The sequence below is a fragment of the Anguilla anguilla genome, chromosome 6 (assembly GCF_013347855.1).
Source record: "Anguilla anguilla isolate fAngAng1 chromosome 6, fAngAng1.pri, whole genome shotgun sequence".
Classification (NCBI taxonomy): Eukaryota; Metazoa; Chordata; class Actinopteri; order Anguilliformes; family Anguillidae; genus Anguilla; species Anguilla anguilla.
In genome coordinates, this window is record NC_049206.1 from 8,776,726 (window position 1) to 8,803,147 (window position 26,422).

General features: G+C 52.9%; 1 protein-coding gene across 8 annotated transcripts in view; it reads left to right on the top strand.

The window, feature by feature from the left end:
- The window catches only part of rnf220a (ring finger protein 220a), a 181,345-nt gene that overhangs the window by 136,530 nt on the left and 18,393 nt on the right, over nt 1-26,422 (top strand). For 2 of the 8 annotated variants that reach the window (XM_035423650.1, XM_035423653.1), the window contains exons 4-11: nt 4,118-4,166; nt 8,801-8,896; nt 11,080-11,122; nt 13,360-13,464; nt 15,914-16,035; nt 18,647-18,779; nt 25,872-25,968; nt 26,327-26,413. In XM_035423650.1, the coding sequence (XP_035279541.1) occupies nt 4,118-4,166; nt 8,801-8,896; nt 11,080-11,122; nt 13,360-13,464; nt 15,914-16,035; nt 18,647-18,779; nt 25,872-25,968; nt 26,327-26,413 (732 nt within the window). Of the gene's footprint in view, nt 1-4,117; nt 4,167-8,800; nt 8,897-10,670; nt 10,917-11,079; nt 11,123-13,359; nt 13,465-15,913; nt 16,036-18,646; nt 18,780-25,871; nt 25,969-26,326; nt 26,414-26,422 lie in introns of those variants that run through there. The other 6 variants (XM_035423655.1, XM_035423657.1, XM_035423652.1 and 3 more) reach the window with 4 other exon arrangements.

Genomic DNA, 26,422 nt, shown 5'->3' on the forward strand with positions numbered 1-26,422 from the left:
AATATGGTAATATTGTCAAACACCGCAGAGAAAATTAAGTCCGGACGTAATGGCCACGAAAATTGCAGCCATCTTGTTTTAATGAGGAGACCCTGGCAGTGGCTGGGAGGCTGGCAAGCGGTGAGTTCAGCTGCTGCGGCAACAGGGCAGTCAAACTGATTAGTCAATAAATCATATTGACTTGTTGGTAAGCAGCGTTTTTTCGCTAAATTGTCCTTCCTTGTTTACGTATCTTATTAAGGAAACAAAATTGAACTCCTACCTCTCTACACCCACACCCCCACCAACTCAACGGCCCCCCCTCCCCCCTCCACCAGGCCCCCCCCACTCCCCACTCCCCCCCCCCCCCGCCATCTCACTCCACTTGCTTCCTTTCCTTGCTTTGTTGCTCGTTTCAGAACAATTTCATTTGTTTGACGAGACAGGCAGGCGTCCCCCGCCAAAGCACACACATCAAAATTCATTGAAACGGGCGCGCCACCGAATCCCGCGAAAAAAAAGCGGCCCCCACGATCGGCGCTGCCCGCCGCCCCTCTCCCACGCACCCCCTCCTCCCCCTACCCCTCCCTGTCTGTTTTCATCTCTCTCTCCTTCACTCCTTGTTTCCTGGCTGGTTTCCCGCCATCTCTCTTCCCGTCGTGTGAATGTGAGCGCGCGGGGCCCCCGGCTTGGCCGCCGTGGTTTTCTCTAAGCCCCGCCTTTTATTTCCTCCCTGCCGCTTCTTGTCGCCGGGTAAAAATGCCGGACCGCGCAGGCACCTCACCAGCCAACCGTGCCTCAGGACCTGATTGGTTCAGAGCCGTGAGCGTAGCGTAGCTCGGAACGGGCGCGGCTCAGAAAGGCTCCCAAATGTAAATGGGAACGGGAGAGTGCTCTTCCGCTATCTTTAGCGAGAGCTCCTCGACGGTGTCAGTGCAGAGCCTGCTGGCTCATAGCAGCCTGGCTGCGGTCTTGTTAAAAGCCATTTTTAGCGGCCTTCTCTAAAATAACCCCGCGGTGTGTTTTAGACGCACGCACCTGCGCCAGCCGTCTTGTTGACTTGGCGCTGTGCGTCCCTCGAATCACTTTCAATCAGCGTCCTTTATAAAATAACTGTTGCCATTCGCCAGAAGACAACTCAATTAATTTTAAGCTCCAATTAGAGATGTAATAAAGTCATAAAATGACAAACGCTGGCTAAAGGACTGATGATTATTTCGGAGGAGAGTCTCACGCTCATTTTGAGTGGCCCAGTTATTAAGACAGAACCCCTGGAGACCCCCGGCATTTGTTTTGGGGAATTAAGCCACGACTCCCCCCCCCCCCCTTTAACCTGTTGACCTCCCCCCCGTCTGTTTTCTGACCCGCCGCGTGCAGTACAGTACATCACCGGGCGCCCTCCCCCCGTCCCGTTTGGAGATGAATGGCGGGGTGCGTTAGTTACCGTGTTTTAAGAGGCGGCCCTCCCGCCGCGCGAGGGCTGGTTGCCGGGACGCGGCGGCCGTGTCGCCGGGCGGATTTACGGCGGCGGGGGAGTGTGTTTATTATCTCACAAATAGTGAGCTGCCCGCGCGCGGATTTATCCCCCCCCGGCCCCCCCCCGCCCCCACCCCCCCCCGGATCCCGGGCCCGTCCCTGATTTGTGTCGCCTCTTCCCCCAACACCACCGGCTCAATCACGGCACCTTCGGGCGGGGCGGGGGGGGGGGGGGTGCCTGGGGCCGATGCGTCACCCGCAGCGTAAAGAATGGGGCGGGGGGGCGGGGGGGCGGGGGCCGCAAAAGGCCATTAAACCCTACCTCACCTATCCCCACAGCGCCTCCCTCTCTATGACATCAGCGCTAATCGAGTCAGGTTGATCACCTCTTCCTCTTCGCCTTTCCGCCGTCTTTGGGAGTCGCCGTGGAGCGCGCTCGGCTCGCAGGCGGTAATAAACACCGTCCCGCCGCGATTCACGCGCACTTCTCCGCCTTGCTCCTTTCAACTCGCAATTCTTCACGGAATCGCCCGGTTCTTATTTTGATATACCGTGCTTTCCCTCTGCTCGTATGCTAAAAACAACGCTTGTTAAAAAAAGAAAATCACATTTCGCGCCGTGTCTTTGTCCCCTTGAATAATCTCTTTATAAATAAAGTTTTTTTTTTTTAACAGGACAGTGAAATCAGGCGTTTTATGTGAGGCTGTTTTCCCGGCCAGCCGACACATTTTCCACCCGCTTGTTCCCATCTTTTGCTCATTTGTCTTTTGTCCTCTCCTCCCTCTCCTCGTCTTCGTCCTTCATCCCATCCCCAACAGCCCGGCGCCTCACAATTTCCCTCCTTCTATTCCGCTCTGATTCTTTCTCTCCTTCCGTGCCCCCCGTGTCACCTCATCTTCCCCTCCTTTCTCGCATCGCACCCCCCCCCCACCCCCCCACCCCTCTCCCTCTCCCTCTCCACTTCCCTTGATTCCCCCCCCCCCCCCCCCCCCCACCACCACTCCCGGGATCCGTTCGCCTGCCAAATCACGTTGGCGGATTAGGACCTGGGCAAATTCAATTTCTGTGCCCCGCCGCGGCCGTTTGACACCTGGGTCTGGCGCACGGGGCGCAAAGCGAACATGACAGGACCCGTGTTTTTTTGTCACTCCGACCCCCCCCCCCCCCCCCCCGTCTTTACCGGGGCTCATAAAAATGCACCCGCGCGGCGGGCATCGCGAGAGAGAGAGAGAGAGAGAGAGAGAGAGAGGGAGAGAGGGAGAGAGAGGGAGGGAGAGATAGAGAGAGAGGGAGAGGGACGAGGGAGAGAGAGAGAGAGAGGGAGAGAGAGAGAGGGAAAGAGGGAGAGAGAGAGAGAGAGAGGGAGAGAGAGGGAAAGAGGGAAAGAGGGAGAGAGAGAGAGGGAGAGGGAGAGAGAGGAAGATAGAGGGAAAGAGAGAAAGAAAAAGATGTAGAGAGAGAAGGAACGACAGAGACAGAGAGAAATAGGGAGAGAGCGGGGTTAGGTGGGGATGGGGGGGTGGATGGAGGGGGGGGGGGGATACTAATATCTGGGAGAGCAGATCTGATTTGATATGTCTCTCCCCATTGTTGCCGGGGCGATTCAGCCCGCCCGTTTAATACTTTCTGGCTCTTAATCAGTCATCTTCAATTCGCCCCGTCGATGTGCTTGTGATCTGATGTCATTAGCCCCCGCCGGACGGACAGGCCCTGGGGAGGGAGCGCTGCCCCGGCTCTCCTCTCCTCTCCTCTCCTCTCCCCTCCCTCCCTCCCTCCCTCTCCTCCGCCCCTTTAATACAATGTTTACAAGCCGGCGCATTGTTCTTAACATATCTCAAACTCCTAAATGCCCAGCGGCGCTTCACTGACAAATCAAATAACAGCCGAATCATTTATTTCCTCCTGCCACTTGCCCCTTAGCGGAATGGGGTGGGGGGGTGGGGTGGGGGGGGGCGAGCGAGGGGGGTGGGGGAGAGGGGGTGCACAACCATGAGAATGATTACTTCAATAAAAAAATTATATCCCAAATCTGCTTAGTGGTCATACATTGGACAGTAATTGTTTGAAATTCAGCGTGGCCCGAGGCCGGGTGGGTTGAGTGGCACAGAGGGAGGGGTGGGGATTGAATCTGCAGACGATTAAATCTGTCATTTGTTTTGCTTCTTGAACGAGCCTCTGAGTGTCTCTCCGGGTCTTCTCTCTCTCCTCTCTCCTCTCTGCTCTCTCTCTCTCCCTCTCTCCCTCTCTCTCTCCTCTCCTCTTTGCTCTCTCTCTCTCTTTCTCTTTCTCTCTCCCGGCCCGAGCAGGGGAAGAGCGAGGCCTGAGAGGACTGGAGAGGGTATGGGGTGGGCCTGTCTGCTCCCCGCCGGATCGGGGGGGTGGGGGGGGTCAGGGCGCTGGGTTTTGGGACTCGGGCGTGTCTTTCAAACGGGACGCCGTGCACACGCACACACGAGCACGGCGTATGAAAGATTCCGTCAAAGCGACACGCTCCACGTTCATCGCTGTTCAGAGACAAACACACTTTAACTCGGGCTGGTTTTAATTAACAAAGTTGTGTGGTGGCAGGTTGTCGTGTGGCTGTTTGTTATCAAAATGGCTGCCCCCTCGAGCCTGAGCGCTTTCTGGAACTTTCTGACCGCCTCTCTCCTCTCTCCCACAGTAAGAATCCAGCGCACAAGGACCTGAGCGTGGTACCTGGCACACCCAAGGTAAGACCCCTCAGCGCAGAGCCATGTCCTGCAGCCCCAGCAGCACTGGCAGCCCCAGCAGCACCGACCTGCAGCACACAGCAGCACTGACCTGCAGCACACAGCAGCACTGACCTGCAGCACGCAGCAGCACTGACCTGCAGCACACAGCAGCACTGACCTGCAGCACACAGCAGCACTGGCCTGCAGCACACAGCAGCTCTGACCTGCAGCACCCAGCAGCACTGACCTGCAGCACGCAGCAGCACTGACCTGCAGCACACAGCAGCACTGACCTGCAGCACACAGCAGCACTGACCTGCAGCACACAGCAGCACTGACCTGCAGCACGCAGCAGCACTGACCTGCAGCACGCAGCAGCACTGACCTGCAGCACACAGCAGCACTGACCTGCAGCACACAGCAGCACTGACCTGCAGCACACAGCAGCACTGACCTGCAGCACACAGCAGCACTGACCTGCAGCACACAGCAGCACTGACCTGCAGCACGCAGCAGCACTGACCTGCAGCACGCAGCAGCACTGACCTGCAGCACGCAGCAGCGCTGACCTGCAGCACGCAGCAGCACTGACCTGCAGCACGCAGCAGCACTGACCTGCAGCACACAGCAGCACTGACCTGCAGCACACAGCAGCCCTGACCTGCAGCACACAGTAGCACTGACCTGCAGCACGCAGCAGCACTGACCTGCAGCACACAGTAGCACTGGCCTGCAGCACACAGCAGCACTGACCTGCAGCACACAGCAGCACTGACCTGCAGCACACAGTAGCACTGGCCTGCAGCACACAGCAGGACTGACCTGCAGCACGCAGCAGCACTGACCTGCAGCACGCAGCAGCACTGACCTGCAGCACGCAGCAGCACTGACCTGCAGCACACAGCAGCACTGACCTGCAGCACGCAGCAGTACTACAGCAGCCCCAGCTTTCTGAAACGCGCGCTGTAATAAAACTTCACTGTTCACGGTTACTGTGCGGTTTATGTGACACCTCTATGTGCTAAGCACAGATATAATATTATGATTTCTCCCTTCGGTCAAACAAAAAGAAGCACCTGTTTGTCCTGCAAAACAGAGGGAGGGAAGGAAAGCACGATTCTGAAGAGACAGGATGAGAGCGTTTTATGGTCATGGTGGCATATTACTATATGACACTGAATTTAACCCTTTGAGGAGTAGGTTTTGGGAATGTTTTTTTCAGAATTCTAAGTCAGTGTTCTAGAACTCCACTGCATTCAGTTACCAGTAGCGACTGTTACATCAGCATTAGAATGTTCAGTTAAGAACAGTTCTAATCACATAAAAGGGTTCAAAATGGCATATTGTTTCCCCTTTTATAACATTGCTTTTACAGGTAGTCGTTTTTTTTGTCAGTGCTTGCCTTGTCTTATCCTGATTTAGTAACGGGAGAGACGGGTAAAGGAACAGCGAGAGGTAAAGAGAGAGAGAGGGGGGTTTGTGCAGAGGGCTCGGCCAGGATGATCTTCCAGCTGACATTGGGGCTCCCTGTGGGAGGGAGGGAGGGAACCCAAAACCCTGCGGTAGCGGAGGCCCCCGCACCCCGGGGGGCCGCCGTTCAGACGCTGCGGCTTGAGCCGGGTCACCGCCGGCACATCGACCCGCCCCCCGCGCCACCCCGGCATCCCAAACCGCCATCGCCGGCGGTAACCGGGCCCCCGCTGCCCTCCCCGGCGGGAGAGACGGCCCCCCGCCCCCGGCGACCCCTGAAACGCGAGGCCGCCCTGTTTACCGCCACCTGTCAGCCTCGGCCCGGTCCCGGGGGCGAGGGGGGGGGCAGACAGCGGGCCGGGGGGGAGCGGGGCACTAAATTAGCCGCAGATTAATTTTGGAGCCTGCCTCCTCCTGAGATTTCCGATATTGTCGCTGTCACACGGCGTGATTGTCAATTTTCGGCCCTTTATTTTGAGTACAATGATAGATGTGAAAGGTCTTATTTAGCTCTGTGATCTGTCTCATACAACTCAACACCATATTATATTCACTCAGAACCATTCTGACTGATCCGTAATATCGTGTAAGGACATGTTAGTTTTTAATTTAACCTGTATTTAACCAGGTTTGTCTAATGAGATTAAATTTTTAAATTTAAATTTCACAAGAGGGACCTGGTTAACACATGCCAGCAAACCCAGCAATGAAACATAATTAGATAAATTAGGCCTGACACATTACAAAGTGCAAGAGCCCAATACAATACGACATATATTAGACACAAAAAGTAAATGTAAGTAAAAATAACTTCATGCTATAATAAAGATTGCAAATTGACAAGAACATCCAAATACAAAAAAAATGTTTTTTTCTTTTTTTTTTTTTTTTTTGCTTTTCCCTAAAAATTCCCATTTTTGGACACACGAGGTTCTGATGACATTCCCCATCTCCCTTCTCCACACCACACAGACAGCCCAGCTATCACAAACTGTCCTCGCAGAGTTAGCGAAATGTTTTGTCAGTGTTATAACATTGCCACTACATGGCAGCAACCTTGTGAGAGCATTTTTTGCGTTAGCTTTCAAGGCAGTTGCGAACTTGTACATCATCACAGTGCTGAGGAAACGTTCAGACAACGCTGAGAGAACGTTCTCCACGCTGACCAGAGGAGCCCTTTCCTCTGCAGATCCCAGGGGGTGCGGAGGGGAGAGGAGAGAGCTAATGTTTTCTCTTGGAAAGAGCTGGGTGGCAGGGAACCGTTGGCACTGGGAGGGGGGGGGGCGGTGGTGGGGGGGGGGGTGGGGGCAGGATTGATGGCTTCTCTGCCATTAAAGCAGGGGTTCGCCAAAGGCAGCTCTCCTCACGGAGGGCGAAGCAGCCATGAATTATTTTCTCAAAGATCCACCCCCCCTTCCTCCTGATGATCATTGTACATTGTAAAGGCCACTTTTTATGAGCTGAACAACTCAAAAAGTCGCCCTTTAATATCGCCATCGCTATTTTATTTTTTTTTTTCTGTTTTATTTTAACTGCCAGCGTGAGTCATACTTTTTTTTTTCGGGAGACGTTTCTCCTGACGAAAAAAAAACAAAGAGAAAAGAAAGGGAAAAAAAGAAAGGAGGAGTAATTGCCTCTTTTAAAGTTAACCTTTTCGAACGCGCTCCGGTGTGGAGATTAACCGGGCGGTGGCACCGCGGCGTGGCCAGGCTCATCTGGATTCATGGCGCTCTCGGTGGGGCACAGGGGTAAGGGCCCCATCGCCTGGGGAATTACCCCGGCCCCGCGGCTGGGTGAGGGAGCGGGCCGGCGGAGGGCCGAGACGCGTGACTGAGCATTCCGCAGACGGGCGTTTAATATGCCGCCGCCGCCGCCGCCGCCGCGCGGAACTCGGAGAGGCCCCCGCGCCATCGAGGGGGCGCACGCTTTACCGGCCTAAGCCGTGCTCAACAGCCAGACCCCCCCCCCCGACCCCGACGCCGGCTCCGGAGGATTAACCCCGCCCACTCCTCTGCCCTCGCCGCGTTGGTCGCCATGGTGATACCATGCCTGCCTCTGCCACCCAGAGCCCGGGAGCGCGTGGACACTCCTGTTACCGCACGCACCCGTTTGCATCCTCCATTCTTATAATGGTGAAGTGGGAGGAGCATTGAAATGTGGACTATTTCCATATTATTCTATGAGTAGTAAGTATTCTGTGACCCTTTTGTGTTGTTTGCCGTGTCCCACACCTGATGCCAAACAACTACCTCCAGGTGCAAAATGCTCCCTTTTGCTTGCACAGGTTTGCACAGTTTTAAGTTTGGTATTTAGTGCTCACAGTCTAAGCTAAAGCTTTGAAATTATGCATTCTGTCCATATACTGCTCAATATATGAACCACCCTCCCTCTGGCTACTCCTAGCCCTGGACACAAACACACACACACACACACACACACACACACACACCTCAGCACTCTCACAGTTCGAAAGCCTCTGCCCGCACAAATAAATAGTCCCCTGACCCCGCTATCCAGAGGCATTAAGAGCCATACATAATGCTTAATTTACTGTCTCTCGAAAATGGGTCCGCCATTTTTCACGTATTAATATTAGATTACGGTTGTGTTCCACTAAAACATTTCCCCCCTCTCGCTTTGATTAATTTGGCCAGATTGTAAATACAAATATTTTATAGCGGGCTCATAAAAAGCTGTGTGTGGACCTGGCCTTGCCGTGGACTGAGCAATAACCCCGCCCTAATTCATTTGAAAAATTAAGTCAATTAAGTTTTCGGGGCAGACAGACCCATAATGCCTTTCAAGGCATGCTGGCAGGTTTATGGATGACCGAGGCGAGCACTGATGTTACCCTGACTTCTCTCCCCCCCATACCTCCAGAAATCATTGCCCCGCAAAGTAAAAATGTATGTATTAAGTTAGCCTTTCCTGGTAGCGTAGGTCGTGCTGCAGTTTGACAGTGAGTGAGAGACTGTGATTGCTGGGTCTGAACCCGTGTCCCCCTGCTCTGAGCCTCCGTTTGAGGCATGGCCGGGGACTCAGGTGTGGTGATCGCGTGTAAGCGGTCCCTGTCCACCTGCCGCATCGGTGACCGTGGCGACTGTGGCGACCGTGGTGACCGTGGCGACCGCACGCGGTCAGTGCAGCGCCTGACGGATGTCCCCTCCCCTGTGTCTCTGCAGTCCCTCTTGCTGTCCGTGCACATCAAGCGCGAGGGGGGGTCTCCCACCGTCTCCCCCCTCTCCTCGGACGACCTCCACCACTCTGACCGATACCAGGTGAGCGGGGGGGGAAGGCGGGGGAGGTGGGGGAGGCGGGGTCAGCGTTGAGGTTTTGACCCGCAAGTTTTTGACCTTACACACTGTTACCATGACACCTATCATGTCACAGTACACCAAGCCTGACTGACACACAGAGGAAGATATATATCCCAAGCGTTCTGTCTCCAGATAAATAAATAAAAAAAGTATATGAATAAATCTGAAAACACATAGCTGATGTGATATGCTGTTGATGGAGGGAGTGAAACTTATCCATGGAACATTAGCCTTGATAATGTCAATATTAGAAATGTGATACACTGAACTTGTTTGCTCAATGCATATTTGTATGCACACAATTCTGGGAGATATGTTTTAGCTCTTATCTGTCAATGGGTGTATTTCTCCTTTAGATGGGGTAGATCTGTTAGATTTATCCTCAGCATTTGTAGGAAAAAAAATTTGCCCGGCTGAGAGGTGTTTTCAGGAATGTAATCATTCCCAGTTTACCCCCAAGCTAATCTATAATGCTGCGAATCACAGCCCATCATCTCCAGTTCCCAATGCCCTTGACGAGAGTGCTGCACCTGACCCGCTGGAGGTCAAGCTGTGTAATTACTGGCTTGCAGTTTGGATACAAGAGGGAAAATCTTTTCAGAAAATTATTTCACATTTCTGGCGCTTTAAAAAGACGATCGCCGTTTTTGGCATTTTGAATAATTTTGATGGCTAAACGCAGCGGTCAGTTTGTGACCAAAGAATGATTGTGATCCAGGTATACAAACCCAGATCATTAACAAAAAAAATTCATTTCAGAATCACATTTTCTGACGAAGAGGTTGAAGCATGTTCATTAACAAAATTGCAGAAACCATTGCATACATATTTAGGGAGGAAAGTAAATTAAGCTTTTCTTAACTAAAATTCTTAATCAGCCTTTTTTTGGAACACTATCCATCGTTTGCCCAAACCACTTAGATAACATCATCATCATAACTCACCCCGCAGAGAATGACCGCGAGTCGAGCGTTCCTAAAGAAGCTGTCCTTGCGCGTGACATATGATTGGCTCCGAGGCGTTCTTAACTAATGCCCGCGGTCTTTATGTCAATGAGTGCGTATCCATCGCCTTGACTGGGCCGCTGCAGTCAGCACGGCAGGCGGAAATGGCCATGCAAAAGGGAAAAAAACTGATATGATTCCCGTTCTGCCTCACCTTGAAAAAAAAAAAAAAAAAACCTTTTATCCAGCGGGAAAATTGCTCAAAATTGGCTCAACAGTATGCACTGTAATATAATATGTATAATATGTGTACTAATATGTTTAGTCGAGGTTGAGTGCTCTTAACTAATGCATTCGTTTTGCCTTAATTCTTAATTTAACATTTTCACTATGTTGAATGCAGTACAGAATGACGTCTGGTCATTATTTAATTTTACAAGTGTACTCGTCGTTAAACAAGTGCAGACCTATTATTATAATGCATTATAATGCATCAAGTTTAATTGCATTAATAATGCCAACCTGCCGCATGCAGGTCTACTCGGTTTCAGTATTGAACTATTTACCGTCTTTGTATTAATATAAATAATTATATATCTGTTTATATATGATTTATTTGACTTTGACCATGTAGGTAGCAGATCGCCCTGTCCCAGTACTTAGCTTGTGTTACTTTCTCCGTTCAAGTTGCTCTGTGTATCAGCGACCGAAGTGTTGCTGCACCCTACTGGATTCTTGTGGAAGTGCACTTACGTTCACTGTTTTGCGCTTTCACGTTGACGTGGGGTCATGTGACGGAAGAAAACATGGCTGCGGCGGCAAGCTGAATAAGGATGTTGTGGGTCGCCAACTCTTTCAATCCCTCTGCATCCTTCCAGAAATCAAATTACAGCCTACCGTTTACAGTTGTGTCGGGCACCGAGCGGCTTTAATGAATCAGCAGCACAAGTGAGTTTAGCAACTTTTGACGCCTTATAACAAAAGTAGGGGCGCCTGTTGTAATGGAAGAAGAGAGACAGACCAATGGGAGAAGAGAAGTAGGTTTTGTTTACAGTCTGATTTTGGTGCTCGTATTTGAACGTGCCGTAGAATCCAGTGCAATCTGAGTGTAGAAAGAATCGATTTCAGCCAGTAGCATTTCAAATGCGACATACATTGACTAATTTGTGTCCTATTTGTTTCATTTTCTCCCTCTGCCAGACATTTTTGCGAGTGCGAGCGAACAGACAAACACGATTGAATGGTATGTACATTTTTGTTGAAATACTGTTATATTTATTGTTTTATATATTTTCCATTGTTTAGAATCACATACATTTTAATGCAATCGTTCAGAAATGTGTAATTTTATGCCCTGTTACAGTCACTCAGTTGAATACAAAACCTGTATTTACATAGCACTCGTTGCACTCATAGGTGCCTTTTGCTGCTATCAGTTAATTGTTGTGATACATTTTAACTAATTCAGGACACGAACCATTACTTTTTCCTCATGTTACTGTTCAGTTGGCTATTATTATATTATTATTTGACTGTATATTTTACACCTCAATATTACTGTGGTGTTAATATAAACTAATAATAATAATGTTAATAATTGTAACAATAATACTACTATTACTAATAATAATAATGATAATATATTGCATATGTTGTAATTTTTTGTTTCCTTTCTGGAGTAATGGAAAACTTTATTTGCTAAAAAGTAAATTTTTTTGTAGTTGTTTCAGAAAGTGATCAATATTTTCTGCACAGTCTCATAGTGTGCACAATATTGTGCCAAAATGCATGTAGCAGCAACATACTCACTTAGTGAGAGTTAAGCACCTGTTAACCAATTGTCATCAATGCACACGAGCATCCCAATGCCCCGCCTGTTTCCATCAACAAATATAATCCAGACTGTATTATTGTCCAGCATGGCACGTAGGCAAAATAACATCACAGTTGTCCCATAAGTAGTTAATGCCACCAGCATTATATGGATGTTGTGTATAGATGTGTGTCAGTATGCCATTACATCAGTGGAGTGACAGCATTGTACACCTATTAGCAAATGTTGAATGTGTGCAGAAAAAAAAAGAAGAAAAAAAACAGTGAAAGTGGTGTATCGGGTTGAGTTTTTGCACTTTGAAAGCTACGTAAGCAGGGGTGTGTCTGTACACTCCAGACATGTTTTCTAGCTCCTGGTTGGAGGTCAAAGGTGAATAAAAGTCCCCCCCCATGTTAAGGCTATGTTGCCAGGCCCAGGACTCATCCAGTGAGTGACGCGTCCCCGCTGTGAGGTTCGTCGGTCCTTTCGCTCGCGGTCGGGAAGCCCTTAGCCTGGAAAGGGGTGTGGCTCTCTTACACGTAGCCCCGCCCCCAACCCTCCGCCTCCAGGTTTCTGAAATGAGCAACTGTTCTGGCCCTGGGGTGGAGCTGGAGGCGTGTGATGTCATCGGGTTGACTGCGGTTACGGTCAGACCCGGTCCCGGCCCACGCGGCGAGGTCAGTTAGCGCTGGGGGGGGGGGGGGGGGGGGGCGGCCGCGGAGCGTCGGCGTGTTTCCACGGTTTTCCGCCACCCCCACCCCCCCCGATTTTGGAGCGGCGCTGGAGGCGACCCTCACTTAAATGAGAGCTGTCAGCGAGCCCCTGGCCCTGTCGCCGTGTGGGGACGGGGTCCAGTCCCTGGCTCTGCGGCAGGAAAAGCCAGCAGAGATAATTAGCGCTCATCACGCCTCTCAGCTTTAATTAGCAGCGCCCCCCCCCACCTTCCCCAACCCCCCCACCACCCCCAGTCCGGTGCACGTCGTCTGGCCTGGGCGATTTGACCTGTGGGGGCAGTGCCAGGCTAATGCCAGAGAAGGTGGCCCTGAAAGCCAACAGGAGCCAGACGGCCACAGGCTGCGTTAGTTCTGCTTACTGCCGGGCTGCTTGGGCTCTCCCAGTGTAGCCCCATCCAGCAGGCCCAATTAGAGGCTCCCCTTTTTCCCCCCCTTGGAGGTTAAGGACGGCTCTGATTGGAGCGTGAGGGGCGCGTTACATACAGGGAATCTTCGCATTTTTAAACCAGGCCGCTGCCTCGTGTATTCCGTCAGCGTGAAGTGGAAGGCCGTCTGCGTCCCTTCTGGCTCTGAGCGCCGGGCGACTCCAGCACCGAGAATCATTTCAGTCGCACCTGCTCGACCGCGAGCGAGCAGCGTAGGCCTGGTTTCGTGTCCTTTTTGGCGGCTTGGGTCCGGCTGAGGTACTACAAATGCAGTGTCCTGACTTCTGAACAGTGCCGCTCTGCTTAAAATATTAAAATACTGGCTTCCGCCATTTCCTGGATTTGCATATTGCGAGAAAGTGAGAAATATTTGGCCTATTTGTGTGGACCCAGAATGCTAGCTCCGCGGTAGCGAGGGAGCCCTGTGTGTTTTGCTTCTTGTCCCTTGACTTAGCGCCTTCACAAGCAGAGGATCTATTAACCCTTTGACTTCTTGATATGTTAACAGTCGATGACCTCTGCTGGTGCAGGCGCTACACCAAGGAAAGTGTCAAAAGTGCCCCCTTGCCGTCGCTCAACGGGGCCCCCCTTGCCCCCTGCTGCATTCGACACGGTAAGAGTCTCCTCCCTCGCGCTCACTACTGCCCCCTACCTGCCAGAACTGCCAGTGCGGTCCTCCATTGAAATTAGCCGGGGGGTCTGTTACCGATTCTGGAAGGAGACTCGTCTAATTGGCCCAAAGTAGCAGCGAGGTGCAGCACAACTTTTCAGCTGCTGTCGGCGACTGAAAAGCTGTTTTTTTTTAAAGCAGCGCGCCTTAATCCCAAAAGTTCCTCCAGCCGCGCGTGCGGCGCGTTGACTTCTTTTGACACGGCGCGTTCGAGCGGGGCTTTAAGCGTTTGCGTAGCGGCTCCTGACATTTGAACGGCGTCAGATCGCGGCCGTCTCCCGTAAAGCCCGTATTAGCCGCCGGCCAGCTCCGGAGCCGTAGCACCGTAGCGGAGATTAGCGTTGTGAGCGGCAGACGAGCCGCGCGCGGTAAAGGCCAGGTGAACGCTTCGGCGCGCTAAATCGCCCAACGTAAAGCGGGGGGGGAATTTGACTCGAGACGGAACGCGGAGGGCGTGCAGGTTCACGCCCAGGAGACCGCCCGCTGCGCGCGTCAGTCAGAAACCCCCCCCGCCCGTTCCCCCCGCCTTGATGTCCCGCCTCCCGTCGGACTGCCCGGGCCGCTCCGCTGACATTTTGCTCCCTCTCTTTCTCCGCTCCATTAAAAAAAGGCATTTTCGGCTCCGTTAGAACTCACTGGCCGCCGTAAAGATTCACGATCCCGCGTCGGACATCTCAACGGAGAGAGAGAGAGAGGGGGAGAGAGGGCGGGAGAGGGGGGGGGGGGGCGGGAGAGAAGCACCTGTTTAACCCGCCTTTCCTCTCCTCCATTTAATGGCGCCTTCCTCAGTTACCGCCATCGTCTCATCCAGGAGGTTATGAGGAACGGGTCCTTTCTCTCCGAGTAACTGCGCCTCCATCCCTCCTCTCCAGCCCCCCCCCCCAGCCCCCCCCACGCACATCGGCCTTCCTGAACAATCCCACCCCCCTAAAAAGCAAACGCCCCCCTCGTTCCGTTTTGGCGGCTAACGGAAAGCGTCAGACTGACGCCGCGGCGGTCGCCGTTCTGCCGCGTTAAGTTCCTAATCGCACGCGTGGGGGGTCGGGGGGGGGGGGGGGGGGGCTGTAAAGTGAGATGGGAGATTTGCACCGTTAGCTTGCTAGCGAGGTGCTCGCCCACTCCCCTCACACACAGCCTGGGCTAACGTCCCCGTTTCAGGGCACAGGCCAGTGGCCGTGTTTGTAAAGCAGTTCAGGGCGCAGGACCTGGGGATATAAATTCCAGTGGAATGTATATATAGATATACAGCCTCGCCTGGTGTTCTTTTGGAAATCGTCCCGTTTTGGATCTGCGCTCTTGCTTTTTACGTAGTGAACTCCCAGTTCCCACCGCCATTGATTTTTTTTCTTTTTTTTTTTGGTGCTCAGAAAGTAAAACGAAAGACAACTCAAGATGGACTTTGCAGCCAGTAAAAATTCAATTCTCTGAGCACTAAAACCCGTCCGTCGCCAAAATCAGAACGCCAGCTCCGTCCCTCGGCTCGCTGTTTGAGGAGTGATTCATTGGCCCGCGTTGAGCAAGATAAACTCGACGCGATCGTTGTAGTTTATAACAGTCAGGTGCGCCAGAGCTGAGGGAAATGAACTCTGCTTTCTGGTGCACCTCGCCTCTGGGTTTAGAGTGTGCTGCAGACGTGAGATAATCAGCGTTGATAAGTGCCCTTTGTGTTGGACGATTAACGATTCCATGCGAAGGGTGACGTTGTCAATAGTGCTCAGTGGCTTTTTGACTTTTCTTCTGTTACCTCTTTAGATGCCACGATTAGGCTATATAACGACAGCGCTGTTTTGCGGTTATGTAAAATGAGCAGATCGGATGGGGTCTGATCTAGCCTGCGATGCAAAGTGCTGTTCAGCATAGGGTACCTGTCTGGGCTGAGCTCATACTTGTACCAAGGTAGCTTCTGCTGTTGGTGCAGAAAACCTGTTCTGCATGGTTTTACCCCATGATGCACAGCAGTTTGATATTTTGCTAGAAGTGTGTTCATGCACTGATTACTACTCTTGTGCATTGTTACGTGTGTTTGTATGGTGATATAACGTCTTGGTACGATGATGCTTTATTTTGAGTCAGTCTCACCACATTGCCAACTCCACAGTGTAAGTTGCTCTGGGTAGAAGAGACGGCTAAATGGATATGAATGGAATAAAGAGCTCCCTCTGATCTGCAGCCAGTGCTGTGCAGGCCAGCCCATTGCACACCCTCAGTGACTCCTCACTAAGGACTGATCTGAGGTCAGTCTGGCTGAGGAGAGAGGCGTGCTTCCTCATCTTGTCCCGCCCAGGTGCTGAGGTGCGGTGGCTCCTAGCCTCACTGCTGCGGGGTGCGGGGCGTGGGGTCGCGGGGTCACACTCCTCTCTAAATCCCCGCCCTGCTGTGTTGTGTTTTCCAGCCCGGATCGGGAAGATGAAGCGCAGGAAGCCGGAGGACGGGCAGGTATGTCCCCTGTGCAGCGCCCCACTGGCAGGAACGGAGGAGGAGATGAGTAGGCATGTGGAACAATGTCTGTTCAAGGTAGCCTCAGAGCCCCGGCCATCCGACACACACACTCACACACCCTCTCTCTCTCACACACACACACACACACACACACACACTCACACACACACACACACCCTCTCTCTCACACACACACACACACACACACACACACACACACACACACCCTCTCTCTCTCTCTCACATACACACACACACACACCCTCTCTCTCTCTCTCTCACACACACACACACACACACTCACGCACTCACACACTCACCCCCTCTCTGCCCTGCTGAGCCCCACCCTGGCGCTGCTGCTTCACTAACCCCAGTCACTGAGCTCCCCTCTCAGGCTCCAGAGCCCAGTCTCTCTTGCCCCTGCTTCGTGTTGTTTGTTGGTGACCTCGGTGATCGCGTGAAATAGCCTTTTTTCCAGGTCTGGGTTCGAGCCTAGATGTCAGAACTTGGTTCGAAGACAAAAGAATCTTGCATTATCTATCAATTATATGGAATAGCATGCACCTGGTCGATTCTCTGATTATTTACAAGCTGTTTCTCTTAAATTGCATCCAGGCCTGTACTCTTACAGGGCTGTTAGTCTGTTACTGTGCCCGGTCTTTAAAAAGCAAACCATTTTAATGACTCCGTCTGAGTCCATTTTGAAAAAACACTGCATAAAGGCCCACTGGCCGCTTGTGCATATGGGCCTTGTTATAATCAGGCAACCAATGAACCAACACAGCTGTTGCTACTGCTTTTAGCCAGTTACAAACCGTGCCAATTTATCAGTAAGAAAAACACATTACGTTAAAATGTAGTCTTCGGACTTCTGTCAGCTAAGTCTGGCATCCTCTGCTGTACGCAGCTGCCAGCAGTCACGACGCATTGATGTTCTTCTTACATTCCTTGGCAAGAACGACTAGTGCTCGATCCAGTGGGTGTGAGAGGGTGTGAAAGTCAGGCTCACTTCTCTCCTGATGGGGTCCTCTCTTTCCTCTAACCTGTAGCTCCGCGTAGATCTCAACTAGAACTAGCACTGGGCCAGTACACCCCTGTGCTAGTGTAGAGCTGGAACCAGGCTGGGTGACTAGGATCCACTTGGCTAAGTAAGGGTTTGCTTGCCTGCTCTTAGGTGCATGCAAGCAGCATAGCCCTTTCCCTTCTGGTGGGGTTTAGAAGGGGAACAGAGAACACTGTGCTGTTCCTGCAGGTTCCACCATTAGGGCCTACCGCCACATTCGTTCAGCATTACCAATCCAGATACAGATGTTTAGTGTTAGTGCTATGTACAGATCCGGTTCTGAATATAGGGGGCTTATAGAGAGGTACTGGGCAGTGAGTGTATTCTCCGGCTTGTGTTGGCCTGAGTCCAGCTCTGCAGAAGGGCATTGTGGGTAGCACAGGGTGAACCTGGCACTGATTAATACTTTCAGTTTTTTTTTTTTCCTTTTCTTTCTCCTTTTCAGAGCCTTTCTTATTCGGTCAGTGATTGACACCACTTGTCCTATTAAGCCTCGCTATCATATCTTTAAGAAGATTAAGTAATCTTAATTGCGTTATTTATGTCCTGTTTCCACACAGTGCTAAATGTTTTGAATAATTTTTATGAAGGTTTTTATTGGGAGAATTGTAGGGAAAATACCATTGAAGATATAACTGATTATTTGAACCCAGGACCCTAAGGCTCAGAGTCCTGTGGTGTAATCGCTGTGCTCCCTCACAGCCAAACTGCTATTGAGTAGCAAGTGTGAAAGGCGTTTGTTCCTCCTGCTGAAGTTCAGCTGGGTAGAGACGAGCACTTGTGATTGACAGCTGGAGTAGACAGGTCTGTACAGGTCCCTGAAAGCGGGGGGAGGAGGGGAGGGGTAGAGGTAGGTGGGGGCGCAGAAACCATTTAGCTGTATAAACATTGCTCTGTGTACTTGTGCTTAAACTGATGCCATCGTTTCTCCTTCATTTCTCTCTGCTGAGCAGATGTGAGAAGGTTGTGCTTTTTATTGCGGGTTCGCTTTTCTGTGGCCGATAAAACCGCTACAAAAAAACGTGCGTTTCCACGCGGAATTCGCGCGCGTCCAATGACCCGCTCCAGAGGTGTGAATCTGTTTCGGCTGAAAAGGCCAGTACACAACGCGCGATTTCCGGAGTTCTGTCACGCGCCGGGTTTGACGTGGACAGAATCCCTACTTTTCTCTAGTCCAGGTTCCGGGCTCTTTGTAGACCTTGTGAATGTGACTCTCCTGTGGTGAATCTGATTGGCTCGCCGGGGCTGTCACGCCCTTGGTGGGACGATCTCCCGGGTGCTGTGGTGAATCTGATTGGCTCGCCGGGGCTGTCACGCCCTCGGTGGGAGGATCTCCCGGGTGCTGTGGTGAATCTGATTGGCTCGCCGGGGCTGTCACGCCCTCGGTGGGAGGATCTCCCGGGTGCTGTGGTGAATCTGATTGGCTCGCCGGGGCTGTCACGCCCTCGGTGGGACGATCTCTCGGGTGCTGTGGTGAATCTGATTGGCTCGCCGGGGCTGTCACGCCTCTCGGTGGGAGGATCTTGCGGGTGCTGTGGTGAGTCTGATTGGCTCGCCGGGGCTGTCACGCCTCTCGGTGGGACGATCTCCCGGGTGCTGAGGCGCTTGTCCTTCGTCCCGCAGCGGGAGGGCGCGTGCGGAGCGGACGACGACTCCGCCGACGTGGACGGCGAGAACGGGACGCCCTTCGAGGAGTACGAGTGGTGCGGACAGAAGAGGGTGCGCGCCACCTCCCTGCTGGAGGGGGGGTTCAGAGGTGAGCTGGCTCCTCCCTTCCCCCATCCCCCCCCCCAAAAAAAATTCACAACACAGCTCGGATCCCCTCCACTCTCACAAAGTAACCTGGGAGTGAAACTTTAGCATTTTCCTCCCAAATATCTGCTGCTCTATCAAATCAGGAAATGGGTTAATTATATGTAATATAATAAACAGGTCAATGGTTGTTTAATTATTATATTTTGCTCTTTTAGGGAAAGATGCTAAGCAGACCTGGGCATTTGAATGTATAGGAAAGGGTCATACACACCTGGACAGTTTTAGAGGGGGGAATGGTGACACTCCAGAACACGTTTTATTTCCTTATAGGGAAAGATGATGAATACACCTGGGCATTTAAATTCTTTCTTGAAATTGTTGTCTTAAGTAGAGACTAAATACAGGGCCAGCAAAAGGCTTCTTGATAAATCGCAATAGCTCACATAATACTGAAATGGTATTTGTAAAAGAGACTCCTTTTAAATAACGTTCAAAGAATAATATGAATACAGTGGTTCCAAAGGTGAAAAGCAAGTTCGACGTGAAATCAGTGATGCATCATGGGTAAGCCACAGCCTCCGTACGACAGCAGCCCTAGAAAGAGAGAGAGAGAGGGAGAGAGAGAGAGAGAGAGAGAGAGAGAGAGGGAGAGAGGTCCTCTGGTCACGGGGGGGTCAGCACCCTGCAGTAAAAACGAAACGCACCCAGCGATTGGCTGTGAGCGTTCCCACATCGCAGAGGCCAAACTCATCCCCCCGGTGTGTAATCTCTGGGCCCTCGTGCCCCTGAGTGCGCAGTTCAGCTCTCACTTAGACGCGCTTCAGAGGCGGGCTCGGCGAATCCACCCGCCAACGCGCGCGGTCAGCGCGGTTAAACCCGCCGCCGTGTCGGGAGGGGGGGGAGGACGCTCGGAGAGCGGGCGCCCGAAAGAAATTCCAAAACCGCGGAAGAAAACGAGTCCTGGCGTCCGAGTGCTCCTCAGAAGGTTCTGGAATAAACAGAGCCCTGCGTGTACAGCTGAGGAGCTCTTGGCGCATTCACGATTGGAATTTCTAAAATCCATATTTTGGAGTTTGTTTGTCCCCCCCCAACTGAAGATATCAGTTACACATTTGAACACTGCGATGGATGAAATGCGGAAGCCAGTTAATGATCAGAGCTTTGGGGGGGGCTGTTTTGCCTGAGAATGAACGAACCTCCTCTGGGATACGGACCTGTGTGCTCACAGATCACTCTGTTATCTCTTCTGTTTCCCTCTGGATGGCACAGGCAGCTCTGTGAAAGCATTTTATACATATTACACAAGTCCTCTCGTTCGACAAGAAAAAACGAATCACAAAGCCAGAAAGCGGCGTGCCTTTTCTCTTTTTTTCCTCCCTTCCCCCTTTTTTTTTTTTTTTTTTTTGGTGTTCTAACACCCCGGCTAGACAGAAAAGTAGAAAGCCGTTGCCGATCGATTTTTAATCTGGACTGAACTGTGAGCAGAGCGGACGCCGTCTGAGGCATGACTCAGCGGGGGTCCGGCTCCAGGCCCGGCGGGAACGCCGCGGCGCGGATGAATCCGGACAGGGCGCGCGGCGCCCCCCCCCCCCCCCCCCACCCCCCATCCCCGCAGCCTCAGAAGGAGGATTTGTTCTGAAGGCGGTTGGAGGAGCGCTCGCCCTGTGGGGGGTGGGTTTGGGGGGGGTTAGGGGGGGGCGCGTGAGGCACCTTTAATGGGATAAGAGGCGCTCTCGCTTCTCTCCTCTTTGAGGGGGGGGAAGAAAGAGGCTGGAGAGACTCTTTCAACTTCCAAAAACGGAGGAGCACAGACGGGGTGGGGGGTGGGGGGACAGTGATAGGCTCAGGGGCGCGAGGCGCGGGGTCCCTCTCATGTCGGGACGGCTTATCGGGGGGCCGGGGGGCCCAGCGGCGGTATCGACGCCAGCGGCCCGCAGCGCGTCCTCAGATCCGGCCCGCCTGGCGGGGGCTGGGGGGTGGGCGGGGGGGGGGGGGGGGAGGGGTGGCGGGGGGCCTGTGAAGACGGCGGTGCTGTTTTGCTGAGCCCCCCGTCCTTGTGGTCAGCTCACTTTGAGATGGCCTCCTTTCTTCACCCCCCCCCCCCCACCCCTCTCTAGTCTGGGAAATGCCATCCCGATACGGGCCACTTTGACCTCCGCCTCCCCTGATGGGTGCACAGATCAGAGCAGCCGGGGATCAACTGGGCCTGCTTTTCATGTGCCCCTGCTCCACACCCTGAGTCTCAGGCCCTATGTTTCATCCACATGTGTGTGTGTGTGTGTGAGTGTGTGTACATGTATGTCTGTGTGTGCGTATGTGCGTGTGTGTGAGTGTGTGTGTGCATGTATGTCTGTGTGTGCGTATGTGTGTGTATGTGCGTGTGTGTGTGTATGAGTATGCTTGGCCATACTGCTTTATTTACCATACATTAGGTGTTATTATGTAGCGTACTCTAGGTGCTGTATGCCGGTGTGAAGAGCATACGAGGACGGGTTCTGTGCGTTTTGAGTTTTACTGAGCGTACCATCGGCCCGTCTTATTCCAGCGTCCACCGCGGCGGCGCGAGCGAACGCGTGACCGCGCGGCGCGTGTCGGGGGAGGGTATCGATCCGGTCGGGCTCGGCGGCGGGCGGGGCCGGCGGGCGTTAGCGTGCGCGAGCGCGCGGGGCGGCGGCAGAGCAGAGCAGAGCAGAGCGCCGTGCATAATGTGACTGAGAGGCAGTTAAAGTGGCGCTGACCTTTTCAGCAGAGATTAGATTGCCTGCCAAGACCGGTTAGAAGGACCGGGAGCAGCTGATCAGGGGGGAGAGCATCAGAGAGACACTGTCCTCAACCGAGGGGTGTCAGGATGAGGGAGGTGGGGACAGGGAGGGGGGGGGGGGGGGGGTGATGCACAGGCCAGCCATAGAAGGGTGGAGAAGCTTCTGCATGTGAAGCATGCGAAGTCCCATTGTAACAGATGGAGAGAGAGAGAGTGTGTGTGTGCATGCGGGCGGGCCTGTGTTTGTTTAAAATATGCATATAAATTTTATTATCTGTCAGGCCAAGAACATTTTTTAACCTTTTTTTTCCCTCACACCTTTAAGGTGTGAGATCACAAAACGTGATTAGAATGTTCTTAGCTGAACGTTCTAATGCTGGTGTAATAATCACTACTGGAGTTCTAGAACACCGATTTAGAATTTTGAAAAACATTCCAAAACACCTACTCCTCGTAGGGTTAAAGAGGCAGTGTGCCTTGCTTCCCCCGGCTGGCCCTCATAAATGAGGTCATTTGGAGGGAGGGTGGTGTTTGGTTCTGGGGCTTGTTTAATAGCATTCGCTTTTCCCTTTCTGGAATTGAACCGAGGAGAGAAGGAACACGCTGCAGTTTAGCGGGGGGGAACCTCTCCTTTAAGTTAATTTCCTGCTCGATGTCAGCCCCCCCCCCCGCCCCCCCCCCCCCCCAGTGTGACAGTCCCCCCCCCTCTGCGAGATTGACACGGCGCCGGATCGCTGCGAAAACACGGCGTCCGCCCGCCGCTCGCTAACCAGCTCGGACACGCGCCCGGCCCGCTGCCTCCCTGTCCGATAATTGCGTTGTCAACTGTTCGGCGACCTGGCGGGTGAGAGCCGGTCAGCCGATTGAGTGGCTGGACACCGCGGCGGTGTCCCCGCCCCCCCTCCCCCACACGCCCCCCCCAAACCCCCCCTCCCCCCTCAGAATCTATACTGTGATCAATTGATTAAATTAAGAGTGATTTTCTTTCCGCTCACGGCCTGCCGCGTCCCTCCCGCCATTAGCGGTCAGGAGGACCTATTCATCGCTCTCCTTCTCTCCTTCTCTCCTACTCTCCTCCGCGGTCCCTCTCCAGCCTCATCGGCTCGTTTGCAGTTTATGGCTTATCTGCCCCGCCCCGGCCCGGTGACGGATTGCCCCCCGGCCCTTCCCGCGTCCCGCTGCGGCCCGCCGCTGTTGATTTCCAGTCCGGCCAGCACGACTGATTTCCAGTCTTCAGCCCTTAGCTAGCAATTTTTTTTGCGGGGTACAAGGCGGACTTTGCTAGAGATTTTTTCATGGTGTAGGGGAGGAAAGGCCTTAAAAATTTGTTGAACTGGCAGTGCGCGTAAATAGTCTGTCTTCTCTGAGACCTATTTGGAAAAGACTTGATGCATTGCGATGCCTTGCTGAAATGTGTCAATTTGTGTAGCTGTGCACCATGGGAAATGTAGTTCATTCACATGTAAAACTAGCTCTTAATCACCGAACAAGAACTACATTTTGCGTAGCATCCATTTTTTCTTTTGTTTTTTAGAGATTATTTCCTAAAGGTAATGGGGCTCTTGTTCAGTTCAGAATCCCTGTGCATGAAACGGACATCACTGCGTCTGTGGGTATCACTAGCTCAATTCAGAGTCCACATAGTGAGAGATTATTAGTAGGGTGAGCACCCAGCATTCTGTAGCTATGCTAATGAGGGAAGGTCATGTCTTAGTGTGATGCCGCACACTGTAATAAGCACCCAGGCCCCATCCTGCCTCTACACCTTGCTGAGCCTCCAACTGCAGCCAGCTTTACAAGAGGCTGAGAGCGCGCCACCCCCCCCCCCCCCCCCCCCCTCATCCCGGGTTCTGATTGAGCCGTTCTTTCGCGGCCCCCACGCCTGAGCGAGCGGGGGCCCCAGGCTTCGCGGGCAGGCGGGCCCCTGACTGACGGGCTGTTTGCTCGGGCTCCCGAGCGGCGGGCGGCGCCCGTCTGATGCCCAGCTGTCGGGTGTCAGAGCCGCGAGCCGCGAGCGGGGCCTGATTTATGTCGGGCCCCGCCGTCGCTGGCGTGCGCTCCTCGCTGCCACGGGGACCAAATAAAACCTTAAAGGTCCCTTTTATTTGATCACTAAAAGCCATCGGTGCATTGTAAAAGCCCTTAGCGTTTGTGGCGCATTTTATGCCCTTTTTTCCAGTGGCTGGAATCCCGTAATGGCGGGATTGCTGCTGCTGCTGCTGCTCGCTGCTGCTGCTCAGAGAGGAAGAGCGTCTCGGCTGCTCCTGCCCGTCTGATCAGTGCCCTCTGGCCCTCAGACACACAGCTGTGTGTTATACCTGTCCAGTCCAATAAGGGTCTTTTAGTCACATACACACTCGCGCACACACACACACACACACACGCACTCTCACACATTCACACACATATAGAGCGCTCAAATACAGAGCTCTCTTATCTGTAATATACCTGTCCATTCCAATAAGGCCTCTAAGTCAGATACACACACACGCGCACACACACACACACTCATACACACACACACACACACGCACGCACGCACACGCACTCTCACACATTCACACATATATAGAGTGCTCAAATACAGAGCTCTCTTATCTGTAATATACCTGTCCATTCCAATAAGGCCTCTAAGTCAGATACACACACACGCGCACACACACACACACTCATACACACACACACACACACACACGCACGCACGCACATGCACTCTCACACATTCACACATATATAGAGTGCTCAAATACAGAGCTCTCTTATCTGTAATATACCTGTCCATTCCAATAAGGCCTCTAAGTCAGATACACACACACGCGCACACACACACACACTCATACACACACACACACACACGCACGCACGCACATGCACTCTCACACATTCACACATATATAGAGTGCTCAAATACAGAGCTCTCTTATCTGTAATATACCTGTCCATTCCAATAAGGCCTCTAAGTCAGATACACACGCGCGCGCACACACACACACAGAGCACTCAAACGCAGAGCTCTCTTATCTGTGTTATACCTGTCCCTTCCAATAAGGTCAAATACACACTCATACATATGGACACAGGGACGCACTCATACACATACACCACATACAGAGCTCTCTCTTATCTGTATTATACCTGTCCATTCCAATAAGGCCTCCAAGTCACCTGCTCACTCACACACATGCACACACTCACGCACGCAGGCACGCACACTCACACACGCACATGCACACACACATGCAGACACACACACTGACAGCCCATGCAGAGTGAGAGCTCTCTGGCCTGTAGCTTGTCCAGTGTGATGCACTGTGACACGGGCGTGCTCTGTTGACACAGGGCACTTAGGGTAGATGCGGCGTGTGTGTGTGTGTCTCAGTGCAGTGGCCATCCCGTGCTGTGTGAGTGTGACTGAGCGCGTGGGCAGTATGTGTGTGTGTGTGTGTGTGTGTGTGTGTGTGTGAGAGAGTGTGTGTGTGTGTCCCTCAGCACAGCGGCCGTCCCATGCTATGTGAGTGAGCGGCGTATGCAGTGTGTGTGTGACGGAGCGAGGCAGGCAGTGTGTGTGTGTGTGTGTGTGTGTGTGTGTGTGTCCCTCAGACGGGCCGGGCCGTAAGTAAAGCTGAAAGGCGGACTGGCGGCGGAGGGGAGTTTGTCTCCCCGGTCATCACCGGGCTGATAGAGGTGCCACTCACGGGCCCGGCTGGGATTGCCTGTCACTGCAGAGCTTCCACAGTCTGACACTGCCAGGAACCCATCCATTACCGCCGTCTGCGCCAGAGCCCCGCCCCCCCGTCCCCCCGCCCGCCCGCCAGCCCCCAGCCTGCCCGGGACAGCTCCACACTCCACTCCGGACCCGCCCGACCTGGGCGTCGTCTCACGGCCTCGTTTCATTGGCTTGTTTACACCTGTCCGTCAATGGCCGGCGCGTAGCGAGCGCTGATCGCTCTTCCCAGGCGGCCTGTGCGTCCGTGGCGATGACACGTGCTCTGATGTCGGTTACAAAGCGTGATGGAATCGCGGTACCTTCAGTGTAGCACTGCTGAATTGATACAATCGCATGTGAAGGGTCTCTCCACACTAACTCTGACGGAACCTGCACCAACACCATCGGAGGGCTGATCAGCTACTCTGTACACCCACAGTGGCGTCCGCCATCTTGATCCTGCAGAAAAGATGTAACGCTATGAAAAGGATCCTCCTTTGAGCTGTGAAACCTACATTGGTTCAGAGTTTTAAATCAGAGATTTTGGTGTTTTTGGGCGCGGTTGTGTTGTGTTCGGAGAGCGTGGCGCTCACCCGTGCCCTCCCCCCCCTCTCCGTCCCACGCAGGAACGGGTTTCGCCACCTGCAGCACCAAGGAGAGCCACGACAGCGACGCCGACCTGGACGTGGACGGGGACGACACCCTGGAGTACGGGAAGGCGCAGTATCCTTTCACTTCTGACCTCTGACCTATGACCCTGCATACCGCCCCCAGTGACCACCCTTCCTGCTCTTATAGGTCAATATATTAGTGTTATTTTATGTGTGGAGCAGTGCCTATGAAAGATGGTGGTACTATGTAAGACATCCAAGCAGCATGTGCTTAGCATTACAAACTTACAGTCCATTGATTTTTTAAAATTTATTTATGTATTTTTTGGCGTGCTTTGCACACCGCCCCCATTTGAGTCATAGTGGTGTTGGGTCATAGTGGTGCGTGTGTTTCAGTGTTCATACAGACAGGGAGTTGTGGTGAAAGATAGAGCGGTACGAGGTGTTTTTCCTGAGCGCGGCGATCGCAGGTACACCGAGGCGGACATCATCCCCTGCTCCGGAGAGGACCAGGGCGAGGCCCGCGAGCGGGAGGCCCTGCGGGGGGCCGTGTTAAAGTACGCCCC